Source organism: Chenopodium quinoa, unplaced genomic scaffold (assembly GCF_001683475.1).
Source record: "Chenopodium quinoa cultivar QQ74 unplaced genomic scaffold, ASM168347v1, whole genome shotgun sequence".
NCBI lineage: Eukaryota > Viridiplantae > Streptophyta > Magnoliopsida > Caryophyllales > Amaranthaceae > Chenopodium > Chenopodium quinoa.
The window spans coordinates 244,205-271,232 of NW_018745540.1; the positions used below are offsets into that span (position 1 = coordinate 244,205).

Genomic DNA, 27,028 nt, shown 5'->3' on the forward strand with positions numbered 1-27,028 from the left:
TTGTTGTGTCTCCATTTTCTACTTGATAAGTAATAACAAAAAGGCAACTGCTTTTCAGTAACCTCCCACAATTACAACAATAGAGATTGGAACTTTGGAAGTGGTATATATGAGTGTGTGCCAAATTGTTTAAATAAATTTAAATAAAAAGGATTCATTATTGATGATGACTACCACTCCATTTTTTATTTTTTTTTTAAGTGCATCACTTTTTATATTTGACCATCTTTTACACTTTGTTTGGATAGAAGGAAATGAAAGGAAGAGAAGGGAGGGGGACAAACTCTCTTGTTTGGGTAAAGGATTGGGGGAAGGAAGGAAAAGGAGAGGGAGGGATTCATTTTCCCTCTCTCTTTAATAAGCATAATCTCTCCAAAATTGGAAAGATTTGGAGGGAAAAATGAGCTCACCTCCTCCTCCCTTTCTTCTCTCGTCCCTTCCTCTTCTATCCCTCCCCTTCCTTTCCTACCTTGTTTCCTATCCAAACAAAGCTTAAAGTGCATCATTTTCGTTTCTGGACATTTTATTTAATTTTATTTTTTTTATTAATGTTTTTCTCTCCTCACATGATCCCCTTCTAATAATTATTTGTCTCTATTCACGACCCTTATTTTTAATAAAATATTACCTTAATATATAATTTTTTTTTTTTAGTTTTTATTCCCAACAAACCTACTTAAATAATATTTTAACTTATTCAAATCCCGCTCCAATCTTAAAACTATGTGATACTCAAAGCAATGCACTTAAAAAAACTCAGAGAAAGTAATTATTTACAAAAAAAAAAACTTGTATGGACCTGCTTCACCATAATATCACGGTGAATTTGAGATCCATATATTAATGCGCAACTGATGTTGTGTTATTTTGAATATAGTAATCCTAATTTAATGTACTGACTTTTAATATTATTGTGAACCTGAAGTACACACATGTCAGTCGACGTAATGTTGAACATAGTGACCTTAATTTTGACATAGTGACCTTTATTATTATATTGACCCTTATAATAAAACTTCCATTAAAAAATATAACCTCTTTTGACTTTTGTACTAACACAATGACTTTTATTTATTTTAACATAGTGACCTTTTTTTTTTCTTATTTATTAATAAACGACCATGTCTAGTGTCTCTAATATTCGTGGTCCATAGTAAATTAATGGGTGAACCAGGTCCATTAATTATTTACACCCTATATTAGTTCCTTAGATCTACACTTTTATCCTTTACATGAAATTCAATGCAATGTTTGATCAGTAGTTCTGTCATTTTTTTTTCTTATATCTGTATATACTTGCATGTAGAAGTACAGTGTCAAAATCTGACTCGATTTGACTAAATTGGACATAATCTAAAAATACCCGATTTAAATTTTGATTTATGTGGGCATAATAATTCAGCATTACTCAAACCCGACGAAGTAGATAGACCCAACCTAACCAATCCAACTATTCAAAATACACCTCTAAACTATAGTAGAGGAGTGACTTATGTCGGTTGGGGAGGCCGGTCGGATAGTCTAGTTAAATTGGGTCATTTTAAATTTGATAACACTAAATAATTGTACCCAATTGAATCTAATTTTACATCACATCACTTAGTTTATTTTCGGCTCCAATTAATTTTTAACACTTCTTCTCCATAACACATTTGCTAAAAAATTAATACCAAGTTGTTGAAAAAATATGCACATTAATTTTATCTAAAGACATCCAATTTGAGTATAACTTAATAATTTCATTAATTAAAAACGGAAAAAAAAAAAAAAAAAAAGAAATTGACTTGCGCTCTCAAGTCACGAACCGTACTGTTTAAATAAATCAAACGATACCGCTTTTTTTGTTTTCTCCCATTCTCGTCCTTGCCCATTGTTTTCTTTCTTTCTTCTCTCTCTTTCACAACTCCTAACCTCTTAAGTTGAATTATCCTACAACACCAATGTACTCTTCATCTTCCTCCTCCCAACAACAACAGTCATCCTCCAACACCCAATCTAATAACAATAGCAACCCAAATCTCATGCGCTACGACTCCGCCCCTAGTAACCTCCTCTCCAACACGGTCGACTCCATCGTCGGTAACCACCACCACCACAACCACCAAATACACCAACACCACTTCTTCGAATCCAATCAAACAAAACTTAATTCGACTAACTCATCAAGAGATACCCTCACCTTGCTCCATCAAGGTCCGTACGGTTTGACCAAGTCGTCATCGAATAATAGTAATAGTAATAATAATAATAATAATAATAATAACGGGATGGATTCTACGTCCAAGACAACGTCGTCTTCGAATTTGATTCGACATAGTAGCTCTCCGGCGGGGTTTCTTAGTCATCTTGCTTCTGATATTGGTACTTTTTTTTTTTCTCTTTTGGTTTTTTATTTTTTTTGTTTTATGTTTGTAAAATAATGATCAACTTGCACCTTTTTGTTTTGAATCTTTCTTTTACAACTTTTTTGGGTTGATATTTTATGAACAACTTGCTTAACTAATTTAATGTTTTTATGTCATGTGCAATTTTAATATAATATTAGAAATTACTAGGTTGAGAAATTTCTGAAAAGCTTTACCATGCAACTAGAGACAATTGGAATTTTATTTGACTTATTAGATATGCTTTGGGAAATTCCAAGTTTATCTTCTTAAAATTTACATCTAAGTGACAATTTTACTTTTTTTTGGTGGAACATTTTTGTGATAATAATATAAAAATGTGTACCAATATTGTAGATCTCTCTCATTTTATGCCCTACTTGTTATGTATTTATACAATTGTGCGTGTCTCATCAATATATTTGTGAAACATGAAATGTTTAAATTTTTTTTTTTAGGAATTGAATTGTGGTAGACTCAATATGTTTATGGTAATTTATAATGGAAATTGCTATATATATCCCTTACGGTTACATATAAAGAGCTAAAAATCGAAAAATTAATAAATAAATATTAATTACATTAATTTATACGTGATTTTGTCCTGCATTCCTAAATTAATACCAAATAAGAAAAGATATATAATACTTATTTTTAACCTTAAGGGCTACATATAGCAATAATATCAATATATCATTACTCTTTTATAATTCCCAAAAAATTACTAATGCAACTACTAAATTACGAGATACTAGTATATTCTTTTATATCTAGATGACTTAATTACATCAAAATCTAACATAAAATAATATTATTATTTTTTTTTGGTTTGTTTAGCACTCATTTAACTAGTCATTAAACGGAAATCTACTAGGCTACTATATATTAGTTGTAGAGAACGTGAATTTTCTCATGTATTCAAAATCTTGACTAAGGAAGTATTCCTTTTTTCTATCACTAGACTTTTATTTTTAGGAAATTTCCACAAATAGATTTCAAGTCTTTTGTTTGGTGCTACATTTTGATTTGATGTCATCAACTTATTTAATGTATGCCCAATTGCTATTTGGCATATATTAAATTACAAAAAGAAATAATTATTCGGTAGCTTTGTTGCTAAAATTCCTATAGAAAAAGGATTAAATATAGAAATGGTAAACCTTGGGAGATTTATAAATCGTTCAATTTTGAATCAGGCCATGTTCACTTCAACTTATTTTTGTTGAATTGAAATTATTTTTACTGAGCTGAAATTATCTTTGCTGAACTTAAATAATTTTTATTAAACTGAAATTAATTAAACTGAATTGAAATTATTTTTTGCTGAACTGAAATTATTTTTACTGATCCTCTATTTTATTTCTTCTTTAAGGTTACTGAAATTATTTTTACTGTGTATTATTTTTTTAAGGTGAAGTGAATAAGGCCTTAGTCAATCATAAGACGATTCTCATTTTATTTCTTCAAATAAAATTATTAATAAGGAATCTTTTTTTTTTTTTTGAGTAAATTAATAAGGAATCTTGTACGTCAATGTTATTGTTGAACACAAGTCAATAAAATCTCTTTCAAAATTAATTTTAATAATGGCTTAATTATGCTAATACATATGCAATGGTATATTTATCAGCTTGTTTCTATCTAGTTAATATGTAATTGAATTAGAATCATAAATCGATGCATTAATGCATTTTTAAAGAAAGAGGTAAACCAACTGTATTTATACAGGTAACTACATTGTACAAAAAAAGGTTTTGTTTGTACTCATCATTATGTTGTACTTTTATAAAATCTTTATAGATCCCAATTCACATACAAATTAATACTCTATCGATAAATATATAAAACTTAGGCCTTGTTTGATAAAGTGCTTTTAACTTATTTTGCCCAATTAGATATTTGACCAATTAAAAAAATTAATTTGGGTGTTTGGTAAATAGCTTATTAAAAGAGCTTTTTGGACTCAAAAAGCTCTTTTAGAAAAAGCTCATTATAAGAACTTTATTTTTAAAATTAGCTTATTGAACAATTAGCTTTTTGGCTCTTAAATACACTAAAACAGCTAACAATCAAGAACTATTTACCAAATACTTTTACACAATCAGCTAATTACAACTAGCTAATCAAACCAGCTAGTCAATTCAGCTAATACAATCAGCTACCAGCTAATTACCAAATAGAGCAATAGTTTGAATCGTCTCGATGTCTAATTCCCTGCGTCTCATAATATATGGTTTGTTTAATTTTTTCTATAATATTCTAAATGACATTTAATAATATAAATAATTGGTCAATTATCTTTTTTTTATCTTTCTAACATTTAAACACAACAACCAGTTTATGAAGATTTAAATATAGGTGTTTTTTTTTTTTTTGAAACAATTTTTTTTTAAAAAAAAGAGATATAGGTGTATTTTATATGGCATAGAAAAAATTAAATAACGACGGCAAAAAAAACTTATTGAAAGATAAATAAGGGTTCGTTTGGTATCATTGTGGTTATTTGTTTTTTTTGGTTTTTATTTTTCAAAATCATATGATATATGTCATATAATAATTTAAAAATTAGTCAAACATATTAAAATCATCATAATTTTAAAACGAACAACAAAAAAGTGAAAACACTTTTTTCTTGTTTCCTGGTTTTGGTTTTTTGTTAAAAAAAATGAAACAAAAAAGATGTCAAACAAGCCCTAAATTGGTGTATTATAGTGAAATCTATTAACTATTATTAAAACAAAACATGCTGACATCATTAAGGGACATATGTCAACTTCTCATGAAATTTTTTCCCGCCAAAACTATTTTTGACATCATCCTTTTTTTCTCTCTCTTTTTTTTTTTTTTTTTTCTTCTTCTTCCTAAGTTCAAGACTAAATAATACAAGTACAATATTTCTATCAAAATTAATGAATGAGATTATGATTACGAGTAAACATTTTTCAAATAAAGAATATTGACAACTATTTTAAATAAAGAATATTGACAACTATTTTTCAAATAACGTACGAGACTAAACTAGTTATGTAATATAATAAATAGAAAGATTAGAAACAAGCACACTATTTTGGGTGTTCCCAATATGAAATACAACTATGAAGTATTATATTTTGGGGATGAGGGAGTAAAATACTTCCTTCCTATATTTTATTTTATTTTTATTTTTATTTTTTTATTTTTTTTTGTGGGTTGGTACATACTTTCGCAGTGTATAGCACATACCGTATAGGCCATGGCAAACTATTTAAGGAGGTGATTAAACTAAGTAAATGGACGAATTAATCTATAAAATTTAAACTGTAGCAACTTACTACTTATATTTTCTTATTAGTGGTAAAAGTTTGTCACTTAATTTGTTTGTATATCTAGTCTAATATATCCCTTAAAGTACATGTCAAAATGGTGTGTTGCAAGTAAATGAAACAGAGGAAGTATCTTTTATTACATTTGCTAATGCACAATTTTAATGATTAATACCTCTGATTTTCAACATTGTAACATTTTAAAAAGTCGATAAAATAAAATTTTCATTGAGACGGCTCAAATAAAATCTCACATGATATTATGTTGTATCGTGGTTATAATCTCAAAAACAAGTCAATTTGTGAGTAGTGTCAAAGGTTAAAATGTGTTAACTAAAAAGCGGAGGTAATATTAATTTTGTGATCAGGGGGTAAAATATTAATTTTGGGAAAGGGGGAGTAAAATATTAGCTATTATTAATAAGTATGTAATTATAGGGGGCTTTTAAAGATAAAATGCCTAAATATTTGCATTGAATGATGTTATAAAACTGCCAAAAAAAATACACACACAAGTGGAGGGATACGTATAAGTTAGTTTTTTTGGTCATTAGAATTAGAATCATGATTATTATAAAGATGTAAGAATAAGTAAAATATTCTTAATTAGGCCATATTCTCTTCACTCTATTCTTATAATATTTAGTAAAAAAATAAGTTTTACTCGATAAGAGTGTGTTCTATTTAATTAATTTATCTTATTTTAATTTATTTGAGCTTATGAGAATTAAAATAAGTGAAAATAAGGTGAATATAATAAGGTCTAAAAATCAATAACTTCAAAGAACAAATATAATAAAGAATCAGTAAAAATAAGTTTTAATCAATAAAAAATAATTTAAGTTCAATAAAAGTAATTTAATTTCAGCAAAAATAATTTCAATTCATTAAAAACAATTCACTTAGCTAAAATAAGTTGAAAAGAATAGAGTCTTACATGTGTCATCTCTTATCACTAGATGACAAGGTGCCACGCACATAGTGACCTCCAAGTTGAATAATCTATATCTATATCTATCTATCTTTATCTTTCTTTAACTTTATTATAAAAGCCAAGGGGGCAGGGAGAGTGAAAGAGCTCCCTAAATTGCCCCTAATAATATAAAAATAATAATAAATATAGGCCGTGTTCGGCAAAATGTAGATGTAAAGGTAGCTGTTAGCTGTGATAATAGTTGTTAAATGAATGTGTAGCTGTTAGTTGTGGAAATAGATAATTAAGTATGAGTGTTTGGTAAACTAGCTGTTGACTAGCTATTAGTTGTGAAATTCTAAAAATATAGAAGAAAAACCCCCAACAACTATCTAGCTTTTCACAAAAACTAATAATATCAATTTTTCACAAAAGCTACTCCAATCGCGCACTAACCTCTACTCCCACCACTTCATTGCCAAACACTAATATTTTTTACTAAGTAATGGTTTGAATAAGTCAAACTACTAAAAGCTACTCAAAAGCTATTGTCGAACATGCCCAATATTTTATATAGTAATGTTAGTTTCCTAAATTTAACCACAATTTAGAATCTTCCAAAGATATAAAAATATGTCTTCAAGGGAAACTCAACATATTAAGACAATAACATCAAATAATATACTACTAATATTACACATGTAAAAAATATTAGCCTTTATGCAATCAAGAATTTTCATAAAATATGAAACAAGACCTCAAAAAATTAAATTATAAATAGTTGAGAGGCTTTTTAAACTTCAAAAACAAGTTTGAAAGACATTAAATAAGATGTTGAAAGGCATTAAACAAGATGTCAGAGGTGTAAAAACAATTATATTGTGAAAAACATCAAAACCATAGTACAAATTTGCGAAAAACGCCACCTTTATGCATTGCATGCACATAGCACTATTACTTATATATACTTTTATATTAAAAAGTGTTATTAAAAACGTAAAAATGTCGATGTGTCACATGTACTCTCCTACTCCATTCAACAATCTTTGTTTCATGTTATAGTTAACTAAAAATGTCTTCAAAGAAATTTGAATACTAGACCTCATTAAATAAAGACCACACTTATTACTATCTATTAGCTAGAAATAAGTCATGTTTTATCTAACTACATAAATATATAAATATATTAGAATGTATAATAAACAGAAATAAAAAAAAAATAAAATAAAATAAACCCAAAAGCAATCCAATATAATTTATTGTTGTCCTTGTATTATTATTATACTGACAAAAAAATAAATTAAAAAGAAAAAAAACACAACTAGTCTTTCAAGCTCTTTAAGTAAAAAAAAAAAAAAAAAAAAAAAAAAAAAAAAAAAAAAAAAAACTCATGTAACGTCCAAAAGTAGTCTTCTTTGCTTCTCTACCACCAAGCTATAAATATCACTTCCCTACCTTTTAAAAAGTTCAAGCAAACTCTTATAAATAGTGCATAGACATATATCTAAAACTGTTTGTTTACTTATATGCCCTCATTAATGTTAATTGCCTTTGTTTTTGAACTACTATTAATAATGTGTGGACATTTATTCATTGATGTTTGCTTATAAATTGTTTTTTTTTTAACTACTATGAATAATGTGTGGACATTCATACCTCTAAAGATATTTGTTTACATATTTGGTGTCATTAATGTTCATGTTAATCGCCAACAACTAAATTTATAGCATAAGGCCAAGCTGAAAGAGATCGTCAGATATGGCTAGCTTGCGTGTTAGCTCCCCTAGTCATACAAAAAAAAAAGGTTTTTTTTAAACATTAAATTACAACAAATTTACATGTGGTTGGCCACACTGTGTGGTCGGGATTACTCGGTCATGAGTTACTCGGTCGGTCAGGGATTACTTTATCGGTCAGTGTTTTGGTGTGTGTCAGCTTGCCGTACGATATGACCGACAAAAACTCCTTTAATTAATTTACTAATATTTGGACCTGGACAATATCCCGGGGTCATTACATGGAGCTGAGTTTACCATTATATGGAGTTAACCAACAATATAAATTTAATTTATGGCACAATATTCTTGTGATTAAATTTGTTATTCACATTTTGTTTTCAAAAGAGAACATAAAATTAGATGGCTTGGTGGTAAGGCATATAGTGTTAGAATCGAAGATTATATGTTCAAATCTTATATGAAAATTGAATAATTCTATTTTTAAAATTATTATTATTATAAGTTAAACACATGGAATGTGAGACAAATAAGGGAGAGTGTCACTTGACACATAGCTTTTGTTGAAACGCTTTTTATAATATAGTATAAAGATTTTTAAATTAAATAAATTCATACTTCTATTAATCTCGTATTTGCTTTAATTAAATTGAAAGACCCTATTGAACCGAAATCCCTAATAGGCCGACCTGGTAAAACTAAGAGGAGGGGGTAGAGGAGGAAGTTCCCTCCAAATTATCGATCCCTAATGAGGTTTAAATTTCAGGTTGGAAGGTGTTGGTCTTTGTACGTACTATGCAAAGTTTAAATTGTTGTATGTATGTACACGTATGTCCATGATGAATTGTCCAATATTTTGTGTATATATATTTTTTTGTCGAGAACCAATTTGAAAATATTTACCTATGTAGGATATAATTCTGTTCCAAAAGGATTTGATGTGAATTACAATAATGGACTAGCTGGGAGTTCAATAGGTCATGATCAGCACATGCTATCAAGGTTAGGCTCTCAATTGAGCTTCACAAGAAAAGATCATCATTCTCTCTCTCAAATTTCAGAGGTAAATGAGAATGTTCTTGAAGGCATGAGCTCCCATGGCCACGATGATCATGAGCGTGAGAAATCAGTTGCTTCACAATCTCGCTCACCCTCTGGATTTTCACTGACTGCTTGGGATGACAGCGAAAACAACTTTGTAATTTCGACATCATCAAACAAACGAGGGAAAACTATCAATGACGATATCCTTTATGGTTTAGGGGCCATTGATTCCCAGGTAACTTCTTTTTTCTTGTAGGTTTATTAAGAGCATTAATTAGAGCGAGCAAGATAGATGTATACACTTAACATTATTCATGCATAGTCTGTTGAGTTTCGTAGATATGTGTTGTGCACGAACATGTATTTGTTGTCAAACATTAGAGAAGATGAAATAAAATAATAACCATGTTATAGAGCCATATAAGTATAGAAGTAATATTCTCATTGTCAATTTGTTTTGCAATGAAACTCTATGGAATTCCAAAGAGTCCTAATCTCTTTATTATATTTAAAAGAATTTTTTGCGAGAAACTACCTAATTAAAAAAAAGTTCTAAGAAATTATCTAATAAAAGGTAAAAGGTAAAATGTTGTAAAAGATTACCTTTGGCCGGATTTCAATCTTTGACCGACTTTTTCAGCATTGACCCACCATAAAACACCTCCAAAACCACCCGCTTTTATCCCCAAAACCAACACAACCCGCTTGAAAACTACCTCCACTAGGCTGAAACCACCCTCAAACCCTGAAAACACCCAAAGAGGGTGGTTTCCGAGGGATTTTGTGGTGGGTCAATGTTGGAATAATTGGTCAACATGGAAAATTTGGCTAAGTAGTCTTTACAAACATTGTTCCTTTTATAAGGTAGTTTCTTACAACATTTTTTTATTAGGTGGTTTCTCACAAATTTTGGATTTTATTAGGTATTTTCTTACAAAAAGTCTTATTTAAAAATTGAATGTTGTCATAAAACTGTTGTATATCTATGTTCACAATTGTTTTTAATTCCATTTTTATAGCAAGCATTGGCGTTAGAGATGGCAACAATGGAGAGGCTGATGCAAGTACCTGAAAATTCGGTCCCTTGTAAAATTCGTGCTAAGCGTGGATTTGCAACTCACCCTAGAAGCATTGCTGAAAGGGTCAGTATAACTTTTCCAATAATGCTTCTTTTCATTTCTACTAGTTATTTTTTTTTTTTTTGACAAAAGCAAAGGAAACAAAACGTAAAAAAAAAACTACAACAAAGAAGTGCAATCTATCCGACATTTCCTAGCAATGTCGTTAGCTCGTTGAACCTGATCCCTATTAACTTTTAAGATTGTGCATCTTCGAAACGAAGCTCCGACTATTCTTAACTCTTTTAGCAGCCAATAAATCGAGATTTCCTTCCCCTGGTGATCTTGTAAATTATTCAGGAGGGAGATGGAGTCAGATAAGAGAAGAATTCCCTGTTTCCCTTTAGCCCGAGCCCACTTCATAGCTTCAAGACAAGCCCATACCTCACATTGGATGACTGATGCTGTAGTACCATATTTCCCCCCTTCATCCCTGGCAACACCATGTATATAATCCTTTACTGCCCATCCTACCCCTGATCTCATTGTGTTCTTATCCCAGGAGCCATCGGCTTCCACTATGAAATTGTCAAAACCAAGTTTTTCCTTTCCTAGCTGAACATAGTTGAAACCCGGGGGAATAATGGGATTATCCTTGCTGGCAACCTCCCTCTCGTCTGCTAAACTTCCTTGTTGCCTGAAGAGCTCATGCTCCTCCATTGCAAGCTTTATGGACTCCACTACCAGACTACTTGTTCCTGTGGACCTTATAAAGCATACTGCATTTCTCATTTTCCATATACTCCATAGTGAGGCTATGAACAAAACACTACGATTACTATTCTTTCCATCCTCGCTATTAAAGAGCAGGATATAGTGCTGGATCCATCTCCTCAAAGAAGAAGAAGACCCAGGAATGTCAGGGCAAATGGTGAGAGAGCTATTCTCCCAAACTTCCTTTGCCAGGTTACAAAATCTAAACAGATGTTGGCTATCTTCCAAAGTCATCCCACAGTAGTCACACTCAGTTTCAACTTGTATCCCTCGTCTAGCTAGATTACCTTTCACTGCTATTCCATCATGAAACAGCTTCCACAGGAAAACTTTCCACTTCGGTTGAATGTTCATTCTCCAAACCAGCTTTACAAACTCTAGATCCCTATTCAAAGACGAAGTGCTTTCCATTCCTTCATCCTTTGATAGGTAGTAATACCCAGTTTTAACAGTGTATTTGCCGGAGGGGTGATATTTCCAGTAGAGGAAATCCTCTTCAGTTGAAAGAGGGAGCTCCATTGCCAGGATCGCTTTTGCACTATTCCACTCAAAACACTCCCTTATCCTTCCTGCATTCCAAGTTAAAGTATCACCGTTAATGAAATCACTTACTTTCCAATTCAAAGCTGCCCTTAGAATAATACCATCCTTAACTAGAGGGATTTCCCCCTTAACCCACGGCATGCTGAGAGCCCTGATGCTTTCTCCATTTCCCACTTTCCACGCAAAACCTTCCTTGAAGGAATGAACCATTTTCTGTATACTTGACCTCCCCACTGAAGGATTCCCTTGTCTTCTATAAGGGCTAGCAAAATGGCATATACTACAATGTTGAAAACCTCTATGTACTCTTGCTAACAGAGAGGATTTAGGTGCATCCTCGTCGCTTGCTTGAAAAGAAGAGCGTCGTTAAGATTCGAAATACCCCTTATTCCCAGCCCTCCCATACTCTTCGGAAGTTGGATGAGACTTCTACTCACCCAGTGCAACCCCTTATTCCCATTACCAGCCCACCAGAATCGAGCAATTAGGGAGTCAATTTTGTTTGCGATGCTCTGGGGAAGTTTCATACACTTCATAACATGCGCAGACATGCCTACCAAAACCGTATTAATGAGAATTAACTTTGTTGACTGGGATAGATGTAAGGGGGCCCACGAGATGATTCTTTCCGCCACTTTGTCAACCAGGAACTGGAAGGAGGAGTTCTTTTTCCCCCTAATATCAATAGGGGAACCCAGGTGAATCCCCATATTCTCAGTTTCTGGCATAAAGAGAACCTGTTTTATAGCTAACTTTTCCACAGGGGAAACATCCGGAGAAAACTTTATAACAGACTTCTGGAGACTTAATTGTTGACTAGAAGCTTTCCCAAACCTAGAAAGAATGTCCGCTATACACAAACATGAATCTTTATTTGCTTTGAAGAAAAGCATAACATCATCTGCGAAGAAAAGGTGAGAGATCGATGGGGATCTTCGCGAGACTTTCAGACCCTTAATAAGCTTGATATCTTCTGCCAAAGATAATATTCTTGACAAGATATCCATACAGAAAATAAATAGGTACGGGGAGAGGGGATCCCCTTGTCTCAAACCACACTGCGGAACAAAAGGATTAGTAGCCTTCCTATTAATAATTGTTTTGAAACTCACCGTTGAGACACACTGTGAAATCATCCGTATCCAGTGATTTGAGAACCCAAACGCCTGCAAAACTTTCAGAAGAAAGAGCCAGTCCACTCTATCATAAGCTTTTGACATATCAATCTTAATTGCTGTAAAATTAGAACCCCTCCTTGAATTAATAAGATGCATAAGTTCATGACTCAAGAGAATATTATCTTCCATATACCTTCCTGGTATAAAAGCATGTTGGTTTTCCGAAATAAGGCTTGGGAGAATCGGCTTGAGCCTATTAACCAAGCATTTGGAAATGCATTTGTAGATCGTGTTGCATAAACTAATAGGTCTAAATTGACTTGCCAGCTCTGGGGTCTTAACTTTTGGAATCAAAACTAGCAGAGACTGGTTCCATTCTTTGAGCATATTTCTTGTTCGTAGGAATTGTTTTACACTATCAATCACCAGCTGCCCTACCTCATACCAGTAGGTTTTAAAAAAATCCACGGTAAAACCATCGGGGCCAGGAGATTTGGAACAGTGCATCTTGAACATAGCCTGTTTGATCTCCCCCTCAGAAAAATCCCTATCGAGCCAGATTTTATCCTCATCCCTGAGCACAGGAATATCAAGTTGCCTAAGCAACAAGTCGATATCTTCCCCATGAGAATCATTTAAGACTGGGTTGTAGACTTCCTTTATCGAGGTTAAGATTAACTCTTCCACCTCCTTTTGCCCCTCTACCCACATGTCATTCCCAGTCTTCAGCGTCAAAATCTCGTTGTGTAACTGTCTTTGTTTTACCTTCCTATACATTGTTGGCGTTGGGCAATCCCCTAGTCTCACCCAATTCGCCTTCATTCTTTGCTTCCAAAATCGAAAACACAATTGGCTTTCAGGCAGAAGCATGTTGATATGCTTAACATACCCCTCTCCTTCCTTAAGCGAGGTTATGTTCATCCCTGTGCTTTGAAGATCCTTAGTAATCTTTTTCCAGTTGATCCCCCATACCTTCTTATTTTCCAAGCACCAATGTTGAAGGTTTGACCTTAGTTTACCCAGCTTCCTGGAAAGCTGGAACATGTACGAACCCTGATACTCCTCCTTCCATACACCTTCCACTATTCCTCTGATTTCTGGAAAATTGAGACACCAATTCTCAATTTGATAAGGTCTATTAGAAGTGGTAGAACTAGGCTGATCATGATAAGTGATTGCCGCATGATCGGAGCAAACAATTGGTTCATGAAAAATTCTCCCATTCGGGGAATGAGCAAACCATTCCTCTGTAATGTAGGCACGATCAAGCCTTTCTAGAATAAGGTCTTCTCCCTCCCTTTTATTACTCCAGGTAAACCGTGGCCCCGAAAAAGGAACTTCCGTCACATTGCTGCTGAACCTCCAATCTAGGAAGGCATCGACTCCTCTTATTCGGACCGAGCCCCCTAGCTTATCACTCCCACTTTCAACTTGATTAAAATCTCCTATGACTAGAACATTTTTGTACTCTTCTAAAAACCATTGAAGTTGCTCCCAAATGATTTTTCTATTTTCTACTTGAGGCTCACCATAAAAGAAAAGTACATATTTCATACTTCCATTCATATTGATCATTTTACAAAAGATAAAATTTTTTGAGGAGTACATGCATTCAACTTTATCACTAGACCAACTTAAAACTAAAAGGCCCCCGCTACTACCATCCGAATCCCACCCAAAAGCGGTAGTAGGGTTAATAGCACTTAATCTAGCTACCGCACAAGCAAAATTCATTTTAGTTTCTGAAATAAATAAAAATGTAGGTAACTTCATTTGAAAGATCCATACTAGGTAGGGAATTGTAGGCGAGTATGGATCATTGAGACCCCTACAATTCCACGCCACTACCTTCATCTATCCATTGGGGGCTGACTTGGTGCAGCCTCCTCACCACCCGACGATAACCTCATCAAGTTCATAACAGGTAACTGAAGGTCGATATCCATGTCGTCCCTAACTTCCCTCAAGACCGAAGTCACCTCCTCACTCTTTTGCCGTTTAAAGGACTCAGTTGAAGAAGAAGAATGTCCTTGGGGTCTTTTGTTCTTGCCCCTCCTGCAAAGGTCTCCATCAACCTCCACTCCAAGTTCACGAGCCATATCAGGATCTGAAATTGCCTTGGAAGCAAACTTACTATCTCCTCCTTTATCCTTAAGCCAAATCGAAAAGCCCCCTTTCTCCGACCACCTGTAAAGCCTCCTAGTTCTTTTCCTTTGAACCCATTCGAAATCCGACTCACTATACCTAATAGAATCCCCATCACAAGAATGCGGCAGATGGCCTACTGCCTCCCGTACTCTTTTCTTGTTACACCCTTCTTCATCGTAGTTGAACAATTCCGTAAAATTAAATGAACTAATATGGGTTATTGGGCTGTTCGGAGGGTCAAATTCCGTAAGGGGGAGATTCGGAAGCCCCCCTAAATCAGCAGGTGATAGGCGAAGAAAAGGAGATGTCGTAGCCCGGGAGACACGGTTGAGCTCTTGGATTTCTGCTCTTCTTACCTGTCGAATACCCAAAGATAGTATCGTACTTGCTTCCATAATACTCGCATAATCATTTGCTTCCTGCTGCCCTTCATCATTTCTACTAGTTAAATGTCAATTACTTTTTTTTTTTTTTGAAGAATTAAATGTCAATTACTTCAACATACTAAAGTAGAGATCTATTGAATTGCCTGTTTGATTGAACAAATTTTGCAATAAATTTATGTACAAAGTACAATTTTCGTAATTGATGATCTTATGACTACGTTCATGGTAGTGAAACATTACTCTCAAAATTCAAACTATTGTAAAACAAAAGAATATAAATTTGCATTAATTAGAGTCAATTTCACCTCCAATGTGATTAAAAATTTGTAAAAAGAAAGATATATTTGAGGATCAATATAGATTAAATTCATCATAGATTTTCACTTTCATTTTTTCTTACAAATTGCTATAAATTCACTATTTATAATCTACCATTATTAACACCTTTTATTGTCACATATGGAGTATTAAACATGAATCAAATTATATGATATGATCCAAAATTGTGTATATATATGAAGCTTAGTTAATTAATATAATTGGTTTTTTCTATTTATTATAAATTCCCCTCCCTCAATTGATTCTTTAATATGCTTTCATGCTTTTCATGTAGGGAATTTTTAGATTTTATCTTTTCTTACATTCTTGTTATAATGTTCGTGCTGCAGGAAAGAAGAACTAGGATAAGTGGGAAATTAAAGAAGTTACAAGAGCTTGTTCCCAATATGGACAAGGTAATTTTTCTATTTCAAACTTCAACCCTTTTTTTTTTTTTTTTTTGGTTTCGGGCATCTTCAACTCGTTTCATTTGATTTTGTGATTTATGACTTTGAAAAAATATCATATGTTTTTCTATTGAGTGTCTATGATTCTATGAGGGACGTGTTAACCTAACTCATATTCTATTTTTAAGCAGTTACGATTTATGACACCGTGGTAATACATAAGGAAATAATCTTTCTGTATTAACGTAGCAAAAGTAAAGAAATTAATGAGTAAATAGCTAGGTTTCCCTTTGGGTTCACCATTTTTCTATTTTAACTCTTTTTCATAGGCCTTTTCTTTTGACTTTGGTGACAAAGCTGCCAAAAATACAATATATTTAAAGCTTACCAACTAGTCTTGCGCTCTTTAGAAAGACCGAATTATGATCTCTCCTTCTATCTTAAAAAAATCTAAAGCAACTCATTTTATGTGGAATTGTGGAGTATTTGTTATGGAGTTTAGCTAAAGTACCATAATTTCTTGTCTACTATATTATTAGCTCTACTACTATAATTTTTGCATCTCTACCATACCAACATAATTTTCATCTCACACTTTAGAAGGGTATCAACCCCATGTTTTGGGTTGGTTGAAATATGAAGAATTTTCTTAGTTTTCGTGGTGATCAAGGGTAAAATACCTGGGAAATTGAATTTCTACTTAGAAAGTTAGAATTGAACTAGAAAGTATGTGACCACGTGGTATATTATATTGGGACGAACTAAATAATAAATATGTAACATACGGAGTAATATTTTGGGACTGGGATATCTGCTATAACGATTTTTCCATTTGGTTTGTGCTTTCTGTTTGCAGCAAACAAGCTATTCAGACATGCTAGACTTAGCAGTGCAGCACATCAAAGGACTTCAAGGCCAGATTGAGGTAATCTCTCTAGATCACACGCATTAATATTGAACAAGTGACTACTATCTTTTCCGAAACACTTCTTAGTTCAGTTTTATTTGTCTTGAATTGCCAAATTTTCCGTGGTCTAAACTCAAGCATTTGTTTTGTTTTTAGAAACTGAATGAAGACCTAGATCATTGCACGTGTGGATGCAAGCCAAATAATTGATATGGAGTCCTAACTCTGGAACGAAGTCTTGACTCTCAACAGGTTATGGCCGCCTCAATGGAAGCTTGGTGATCAAAGAATGATCGATTGCCAAAACTAAACAGTGGATTTTTGTTTGTACATAAACATGTAATTTTTCCTTACTAACTAATTAATTGGGGAGGTTTAAGAGAGTTAAATAGATGATCCCTCCCTCTTTTCATTTGGTAGTTTTATGCTGTTCAATTTTTGTAAGCATTGTTCATGCAATTTTACTTTAGTTAATTGAACTAGCTTATCTAAATTCAAAGCATTTAGCAAGACTACAAGAGTGTGCAACAGTTCAAGGCACGGCCTAAGCTGGTTTATGGCGTGATTTTACAGCTTTTTATGTAGTGGTTAATGTTAGCAAAACTTTCCTAAAGCTGGAAGTAAAATTCCATATCAAAGCAATCTGATTTCCCTAATATGGCTTAAATAAATACTGCACATTGACTGCATTTAGTATAACTTGCAGTATTATTTATTTGTGTTATGAGATGCAACTACCATAGTATGATTCACAGCTAAATGGTCTTGACTCTCGTTTTACTCTAGTATGTACACATTCTCATCAACTTGCATTTTACCTATTATGGTGAACGAAAGGATAGTAGCATTTCTAAGGAGATAAAAAGGCCTGGTTAAGGTGGTCACACAATAATTTATTGTGTTTTTGTATTGTTCAGCAACAAAATTACATTATATCTCTCCCGGGCTCTACGAACAAAACTAATGTATTGCACTTGTTCTCAATGTAGTAAACTTAAGCACCAAAAAAGAAACGAATAGTAGACTTAACTCCTAATAAGTAATAACAGCTATAGTAATTATTCTACTGAAGATGCTTAAGATAGAATTTTACCAAGTCTACTTCAAGTTCTATCTGGACATTGGCGCTTTACCCTGGAGCGCAGCTGATCTTTCGAAGACAGGGGAACTTGTATCGCTGTAACCTTCGATGGCTTTTCTTTAGGAGGCTGTGCTTGGCCATCAAAATTACCTTGTATCTCCTTATTGTCTAGGCAGTGTTGATCTTCTGACTGATGATCAGACTGATTATCTGAGGGGGTAGTCAGTGCTCTTGCTTCAGGAAGCTGACCTTCACCCTCCAATTTTTCCCTCTTCGGGCTTTGTTGAATACTATCATCCAAGGGTGACATTGCTTGTCCTGTTTCAGCTGTCTCATGAAATTCACTCAGTAGTTTCTCAGTTTCGGCATCAAGACAATCACCCACTTCCTTTTCTTTATGTGATACCTCTTCGTCCAGCTTATAAGGCAGGTTTAATGAATCTGCTAAATCTTGTACCATTGGTCTTCCTTGGCCATCCTTATTAAGCTGGCTGTTTTCTTGAAGATGCAAATTTATTGAAGCTGCTGGATCTTTATTGGTTCCTTCTTTTTGTTTCCGTGGCCTTCCTCGACCATATTTTTTGCGGATTCCAACTTGCAGCAGAGAAATCTGGTGTTGTTCTGGCTCAGAGGACCCGGCTTGTTGCTGAAGAGGCAAAATTGATGAATCTGCACCAACTCTCTTGGTTGTTTCTATTTGTTTCCTTGGCCTTCCTCGGCCACCCTTTTTCGGTTGTTTAATCTGCTGTTGAGATTGCTCATTAGTTGCTATTTCAGACAGCCCTTCTTGTTGATTGATATGCAAATTTAAAGAATCTGCTGCATCTTGGCTGGTTCCTTCTGAAGTAGCCTTCCTGAGCCATTCGTTTCTATAAGTTTAATTTTCTGCAAAGAATTCGGAATATTTTTGAATTCACATGACCCTTCTTGTGAGTTGAGAAACAAGTTGAAAGAACCAAGTTTGTCTTCCTTGGTTGCTTCTGTTTGCTTTCGTGGCCTTCCCCGGCCTTTCTTCTTCTGGTTGATTAGCAGCTGAGAACGCTGATCAGTTGCTGTCTCAGAGAACCCTTTTTGTTGACAAAGAAGCGAATTCGACACAGCTATTGCATCTTCTTTAGTTGATTCCAATTGTTCCCTTGGCCTTCCTTGGCCACCTTTCTTCAGCCATTTGCTTAGCTGCTGAGGTTGTAAATTCAATGAATCAACCACTCCACTGTCTCCCTTTTCTTTCTTAGGCCTCCCCCGGCCATCTCTTTTCTGCTGCTGCCTTTGCTGCTCCAGTTTCTCGGAAGGTTTTTCCTGCTGCTGAAGATGCTCATTTGATGAGGTTGTTGTATCTTCCTTGCTAATTTCTAATTGTTTTTGTGGTCTTCCTTGGAACTCCCTCATCAACTGATTTATGTCCTGCTCACATTTTTCAAAGATAGTGGGCATATTTTCCTCTTCAAATGTGGCAGCAGGTGCTTCTAGATTATGAAGTTGGACATTATTTTGATTTTGTCCTTGACCTTCTATTTCACACTCGGGATTCTGCAAGAATTGGTCTGATAAAGGTGATGCGGTTATGGGCTGGTCTTGGTGTTTCTTTTGCTCACTTTGTAGATTGTCTGACGTCATATGTCCAGTTACAAGTATTCCTGATGGCTCAACCTCTAGATGAACTGTTTGCCTATCAATCTCCTCCTGACTTTTGATATTAATTTGGGAAAGCATGGAAGTTGTCTCTTTTACAATCAGATTGGTTACTGGTTCAGATGAAGCATCTATCCCTAAAGAAGTATTTACTGTCGGATTTGGCTCTTCATGATCTTCATGGCCTTTGATCTTGTCAAATTGGCGAAGCATGGAGGCCTCTTCTTCAACAATCAAATTAGTTTCTGGTTCAGGAGATATCTCTGTCAGTAAAGGAGACTTTGCTGCTGATTTTTGCACTGCGTCCTTTTTTCGCTTGCCACACTTCTTTAACACTGTTCGAAGAGGCAAATCATCGTCATCATCCACTGGCATAAGCTCTTCAAGGCCATTTGGGTGCAAAGGGTCCAAATTCTTCTGTTTCTCCAACTGTTCAATGGGACCATCTAAGAGCATAGATGATGATATGCAGGCTTCTTCACTTTCCTTGAACTTTGCAGAATCCATCAGTGTTGCAAAATGCCGGAAAATAATCATCACAAATTAGTTAAGAGGAAATTAAAAGTCAATTCATAAGTTATTTTCAACTAAATTTGGGAGAAAGAAGCACAACAAAGGCAACAGATAAAAAGGAAAAAAGTCTCAGAGGATCAGTTACCACTATCATCTAGTAAACAATCCATACCAGATGTAACTATACAGAACTTTTATACATTGTCAAGAAGTTAAGGTAGGAATAAACGCACTATGCAGTATGAAATGAACCATCTAATATCACAAGGTTAATCGAGGAATAACCACATAATGTTTGAAATGCTTTACTCTGAATGGCAACAAATCTGAAAATTCGAACATGAATTTGCCAAAATAACCTGTATTCAAGAAATGAGGGAACCCAGGTTAATCTCTGAGATTAACATTCCACTTTATCTCATCTCACAACTGTATGCATTGATTTTTGTGCCACTTTATTATTTCACTTTAGTTATTTAAAAAATAAAAGAAAAATATTATATTGTGAGAGGAGATATATTTACAGATTTATCTCAGAGATCAACTTGGATTTTCCCGAAATTAAATTGAATAGAAAAAGGAAACATTCAGACGTATAAATACACATCTTTTCATATATTTTTTTATTTGGGATGTTTCAAAATACTTCATATATTCTCCGCTTTGTATGTGGTTTATATATCAGACTTAACTTTCTGTCCTTCAATATTTTCTAACATACATCCAATTCTTTCCTTTACTAGACTATCATAATGTGTTTGGACGTAGAGTGTATATAGCACTCCTGTATGCTTGAATTCATTCCAAAGACGATTTTTTGAGCATCTACTAATGAGCACCGTACACTTACAGCATGCCAAAACCCATGGTGTGCAATAAACTTTCGGAAGTTGTTACTCCACACTTAATTTTATTATCAACTAGAGTCCTCTCAAATGAGCTAGACCTCAACAAAATGTTTTACATGAGAGAAATTCTAGCATGAAACATAAAAGTTGCAGAGCCATTTATGTAAGTCACCCTTATATCTTTTGAAAAGTGGATCATGTTTATAACAGTCAGTCACTCATGACCCGTCTCAGAATTATTCTTATCCTGAACATGACCATCCCATGTAGATTGTATGAGACCCCCATTCAAGTTCCCACCTCATTTTCCATCTGTACAACCCTTCTTTTGGCAATAACATGAGCCAAATTCTGTTTATTACTTTGACAGTTAATCAGTTACAAAATGAGAATTACCCTAAGGCAAATTTTAATATTCAATTATGAAAAGATCCATGTCTAAAAGATATTTATAACATAGCTAACAGAAGATAAATAAAATAATATAAGTACTAGGTTAGCATGATAATATTTACCTAATCAAATGGGTGTTTAGGAGTATAGAGTAATACTTTAAGGGGGTATTTAGGACTATATAATGAAAAATTAAAAACGAAAGCAAATCAAGAAGAATGTAGGAAACACGCTAACTTTTGCACATACCTTGCAACCAAGAGAACAAAATCTGGAGGAATCAAGGAGGCTGCGGCAACAAATTTCACATGTGTGGAAACCCTTGCCTGCAGCTGTCTGAGGACGGGCATTGAGGAACACAATCTTTGCACTATTAATAATGTATGTTTGAATGCCTGATATGTCTAGGTGCCTTTGTATCTCATTCACTCTCACCACATTGTTGTATGATGATCTTCTTACCTGCATCACCCACATTATCACCAATATTAGCCATAGAGTGATCTAAAATAGAAATAATCTGATCATTTAAGACAGGGGTATCAGATTAGAAGTTAAGTATGTTAGTCGACACCAGATTATTAATATTCAGTTAAGGATATGATATGAGTAATAATGATTTGTATACCTGAATGATACGATGATCCTGATTGTAAAGGGACAAACAATTGAGACAAAAGGCATCTCCCATGCAATCTAAACAGAACATGTTGCATTCATTCTTCTTTGAATACGCATGCAGTGAGCAAGAGATGAAGTACAGTGCCTTCAACATAGGCATCATCCATGGTGGCCCCGTTTCACTCTCTATCCCACTTGCCTACATTATCACCACCATGATATTTACATATATAACAAAGGTAAGCAATTGGAAACCATAATTGAGTCAGTATTGTGACTTGTGAGTCATGAATCTAGATCAAATCTAGTCATGCACGTGAATGTGTAAAGTGCACAAACACAAAACACAAAACACAAACCATATTACATGGAATCAGCTATAAGTTTAGACATGGATTAGTATCTGAGAAAGGTTATAGAGATGGAGTGAAGAGTGCTAGAAACATAGCACACACACTTGCAGACGCAGACACCAACCACATGACAGGGTCTGCTTCCCCAAAAAAGGAAAATTCTAAATGACAAAACAATTATTTTTAAATGTAAATTTCTAAAGATTCCAATAAATCAATAAAATCAATCAAAAGAATGATTTACAACAAGAATAACCCAGTGCTTTCCACAACATTTATTCACATAGCCTAGACTCCTTCCTTTCTCCATCACCAGACATTTTATTTCCCATTTTACTCTCCTCTCTGTCATTCTCAACACTCTTTTTGTTAAAGCTAAGTTTTTCAGTAAAGCTACATTACCTACATTTGGAAGTACAGGAGCCTACTTATTCTGTGAATCAGCACTTCAGCAGCAAATATGTGGCAGGAATATCGATGTGCATATGCAGATAGTTTAAGAAATAAGGATGAGTAATTTATGGTTAAAAACAATTACCTTTATTTTTATATCTTTATTCAATCATATTAGAGAAGGAAGTGTCTCCTTTTAACTATCCTAACAAAAACACCAAAGGCATACAACAAGCATTACAGGATTATGAAGTTAACAGTCTTCGAATGAAAAAACAAAAAGAAAACTTTTCCTCAATTCTATATGCTACATTGTGTACATAACCTAACATAATCTACATATGGAAGTATGAGAGCTTACTTATTATACTATTGTGATTGAGCAGCAAAGATGTGGCAGAATAATGTTGAAAAGCATACATAGATAGTTTAGGAAATATGGAAAAGTAATTTATTGAGAATAAAAGTTATCCTTTTCTGTTTTTTTTTTTTTTTTTTTTTTTTTGTGAATCATAGTTGAGAAGCAAGTGTCTCAATTAAACTATCTTAACAAATATACCAAAGGCGTACAGCAAGCATTGCAGGATCATGCAGTTAATAGTCTTTAAATGAAAAAATAATAAGAATTTTTTTTTTCCATGTTCCATATGCTACATTGTCTAGATAGCCTAACATGAGTCATTACTGGAATATCTTGATTGAAGTTTTTATGTTTTTTTTTGTCCTAATATTTCTGATGACTCTACTTTTTCTTCTGTTTCCAGTTTTCCAGGCCTTCAATAAGAAGATAAGAGTAGTCATTGATTTATCAAGTATATACAGAATTACAGCCATAACCACCAACTTATGTTAATTTTAATCAATACAATATAAGAGCAATTACACTAATACATAAAGTAAAGGACTAATCAAATAAGATTTCAGCTAATTCCAAAAATTTCAAACTTCAGAACTGTACCTTGGTTTCAAGACCTCTGTGAGACAAAAGCTCACGTTCCAGGTCGTGGTCAAGCAGATTTCGACCCACAGCTAAAGCTGGTTTAGATGGCATTGAATCCATATAGACTTCCATTTTTTGTTGGCCAACTTTCAATTTTCTTTTCAGGGGATTCTTACGCTCCTGCTGTTTAGGTAAAGCTGGGAGAGATGGCATTGATTCCAAAGAGGCTTCTGTTTTATCTTGGCTAGCTTTTGATTTCTTTTTTGGCTGATGCTTCTTTTCTTTTGGTGTTAGTACCTGTGTCAAACCACAGACAATCATAGGATTCATTCTCTCAGTTGACATTAGAGTATTATCTTCATAAGGAACTATCATAAGTTCGCTATCCTTCAAACTCGACTCTTCTACAGGAAGCTCAGCAGCATCACCTTGAACATTTGATACTGAAGAAGTAAATAAGGTTAATGATGACTTCGGCACGCACTTATCAGGCACAAGCATCAGTTCAGCAGCAATGGTAGCGGTATCATCATGCATATCCATCATTGTCAGACTACTGCTTATATTTCCCATATTCTGCTGTCTTACAGCAGCTGCAACTCCCCCAACTTCAATTTCATCATCTTCTTCAACAATAAATGAACTCCGCCTCCTCGGATTCACCCTGGTCCTCCCAAACATCAAATCATTGTCCTCTTCAGCTCCAACCAGATTATTACTCACTGCAACAACTTCTTCCCCACCTGCATTTCCCTCCTCACCCTTTATCACAAGCTCATTTCTTTCCCTAGGCAAATTCGGCTTAACCAGTTGTCTCCTCGAATTATGATCTTTGAATAAGGCGGCCAGTGCTGGTGTAGTGTAACACTTACTAGTAGAAGAAGTATAACACACAATTTCACCATTTTTACAAAGTTTACTCAAATGATGGCTTAAATATGCACTATGTGCCCATGGTAAACCATCATAATTTGCCTTAATATATTTCGAAATTGACTCCTCATTTGATCCATCTTTCTCATTCAACCCCTTTATTGCATTTTGTATCATCTACATAAAAACATTATGAAAACCTTGTTATATGTTGTAAAATCTAAGACTGTTATACTTTATTTTTATTATTAATAAAAACGCAACATCCTGCCACATGTCACTCTCTTAACGCGAAGAAAATTTTATTTATTTACGAGTATTTAATTACGAATATTTATTTGTCTTTTGTGTGTTCTATTACATTCATATCGACCTATAAATTTCATTTAAATGAGTCCTGTATACGTATTAGTCATTATTAACATTACCTTGTTTACAACCTCTCATCAATTATACTTATTCATTCACTTATAATTGCACCATTTCGTATTTTACGGTCATTAAAACATTCGTTTGACCATGAACATCTTTAATTGTAGATTAGTACAATTAACAAAATTTTAATATTTTGAAATTTTTCATTGAGATAGAAGCCAACAAATATCAAATGATTTGTTTTTCTTTTGTATTAATAAAAATTAACGGTAAAAAATTTAAACTTTGACCTTCGAAAGAGAAATGCAATTACTAGTGAATGGAAGTATTTTATTTCTTCTGAAATCATTAAATCCCAAATAATTTACCATGAAAATGTTCAAAAGCAAAGAATGATTAAAAATCCTAGAATATCCAAGTTACGAAAATCCCAGAAAAAAACAAAGACACAAAATAAAAAATAAACTCACAAAAAATCCAAGTTACAAAAAACCCAAAATAAACAGGAAAAAAAATAATAAATAAAATGAACTTACAGAAGCATAAGTGGGGTGAGTTGGAGTGTGAAGAACAGGGACAGCAAGTAAGAGTTGTTGTTGAATGAGGGCAATTTGGGAAGGAGTTAAAGAGGGTGTATTTGGGTTAGAATTAGCTATTTTAAAGATTGTTTCTTTCAACTTTTCCATTGGTTTTTTTAGGAGAGAGAATTTGAGGATCCTGCAATTTTATTTATTTTGAAGGTGATTGATTGTACAATTACATACATTCTGAGAAAAAGAGGAAACCACAGAATGAATGATCAGTTGGAGGAAGAGCGAGAGTGGCGCTGTTTCGCGTGTTTTATGTTAGAGAAACCAGGGTGAAGTATTTTTTATACCCATGTGCTAATTCCCACGTACTATGTCAACCATTTTTTATTGTAAAACATTTGTGTAAGATCTTCTCATCAACTCGTGTCACATCAACACCACCTTGGTGATCCTATCCCATTTTTTGTACTTTTCCAGCCCAAAATTCATTTATAAAGTATCTTAAATGGTAAGATGAACGTAATTTATGTATATTGCATTACTCCCTTCGTTCCTAAATAATTGTTATAATTAATTAATTATACATGTCAATGTATAAGTGTTGCCTTAGATTTATATGATTAGATTAGGTTAGGTTTTGTGTCATATCATGTGCGATAATTTCATAATATTTGATTTTAAAAATTATTTTTGTTATAAAAATAACATGGATAATACAACTTTAATATATTTATTCTGTTCTTATATTACAATAGATAATGAGATAAATCACTTAATATAACGTTAGAGTCAATAATTAGACAAATGACTGAAATGAGTATATAAAAATTACGTCTTTACACCATCTAAGTGTTCAAAAAGTCCGATGATAACTTAGTATCATTTTCTTTTTACTAACCAAATATTACATAAGTATTTTAAAATTATGTATTACACCCAATAGACAGGAATAATATCCCTAATTTAATGATATTAACCGCGGAGTATGATAATATGAAAATATTATATAAGATATACCAGAAAAATAAATAAATAGATTTTAATTAATCAAATTGACTTACATGATTACATATATAGATTAAGGGAAAAATTGTAAGGAATAATACGACCTTTCACCGATCTTCCAAAAATAAAACGACCTATTGATTATTGCATAATAAAACGACCTTCAAATGCACATGCTCAAAATAGAACAAATATTAAATAGGTTAAACTAGACACGTGTCTCATTGTGAATGGTTAGGATTTTTATTTTTTTAATTTTAACAATTAAATTTATTAATTTATTTTTTGAAAAAAGAAAATACCCACTCACAAGCCCCACCAATGGCACCGTACCCCGGCCCATCCCAGCCTCACCATTAGTATCCCCTGTCCTATCGCCGACCACCCCTTAGCCCGCCATCGATCGCTGAACACCCCCTCCCCACTGGCTGTC

At 33.6% G+C, this 27,028-nt stretch overlaps 2 protein-coding genes across 2 annotated transcripts; one reads left to right on the forward strand and one right to left on the reverse strand.

Moving 5' to 3' along the window:
• The first annotated feature begins 1,658 nt into the window (after positions 1–1,658).
• LOC110716034 (transcription factor bHLH128-like) lies at positions 1,659–17,551 on the forward strand. The gene is made up of 6 exons (XM_021894669.1): positions 1,659–2,361; positions 9,247–9,614; positions 10,399–10,521; positions 16,075–16,140; positions 16,988–17,056; positions 17,195–17,551. Exons 1-6 carry the CDS (start codon positions 1,941–1,943, stop codon positions 17,246–17,248), a joined length of 1,101 nt encoding a protein of 366 aa, XP_021750361.1. The 5' UTR covers positions 1,659–1,940; the 3' UTR covers positions 17,249–17,551.
• A 1,351-nt stretch (positions 17,552–18,902) lies between these two features.
• On the reverse strand, positions 18,903–26,058 carry LOC110716054. Its single transcript, XM_021894689.1, has 5 exons — positions 25,597–26,058; positions 23,831–24,862; positions 22,134–22,325; positions 21,755–21,967; positions 18,903–20,243 (listed from the first exon to the last, which is right to left on the reverse strand). Exons 1-5 carry the CDS (start codon positions 25,744–25,746, stop codon positions 18,927–18,929), a joined length of 2,904 nt encoding a protein of 967 aa, XP_021750381.1. The 5' UTR covers positions 25,747–26,058; the 3' UTR covers positions 18,903–18,926.
• Positions 26,059–27,028: the final 970 nt, after the last annotated feature.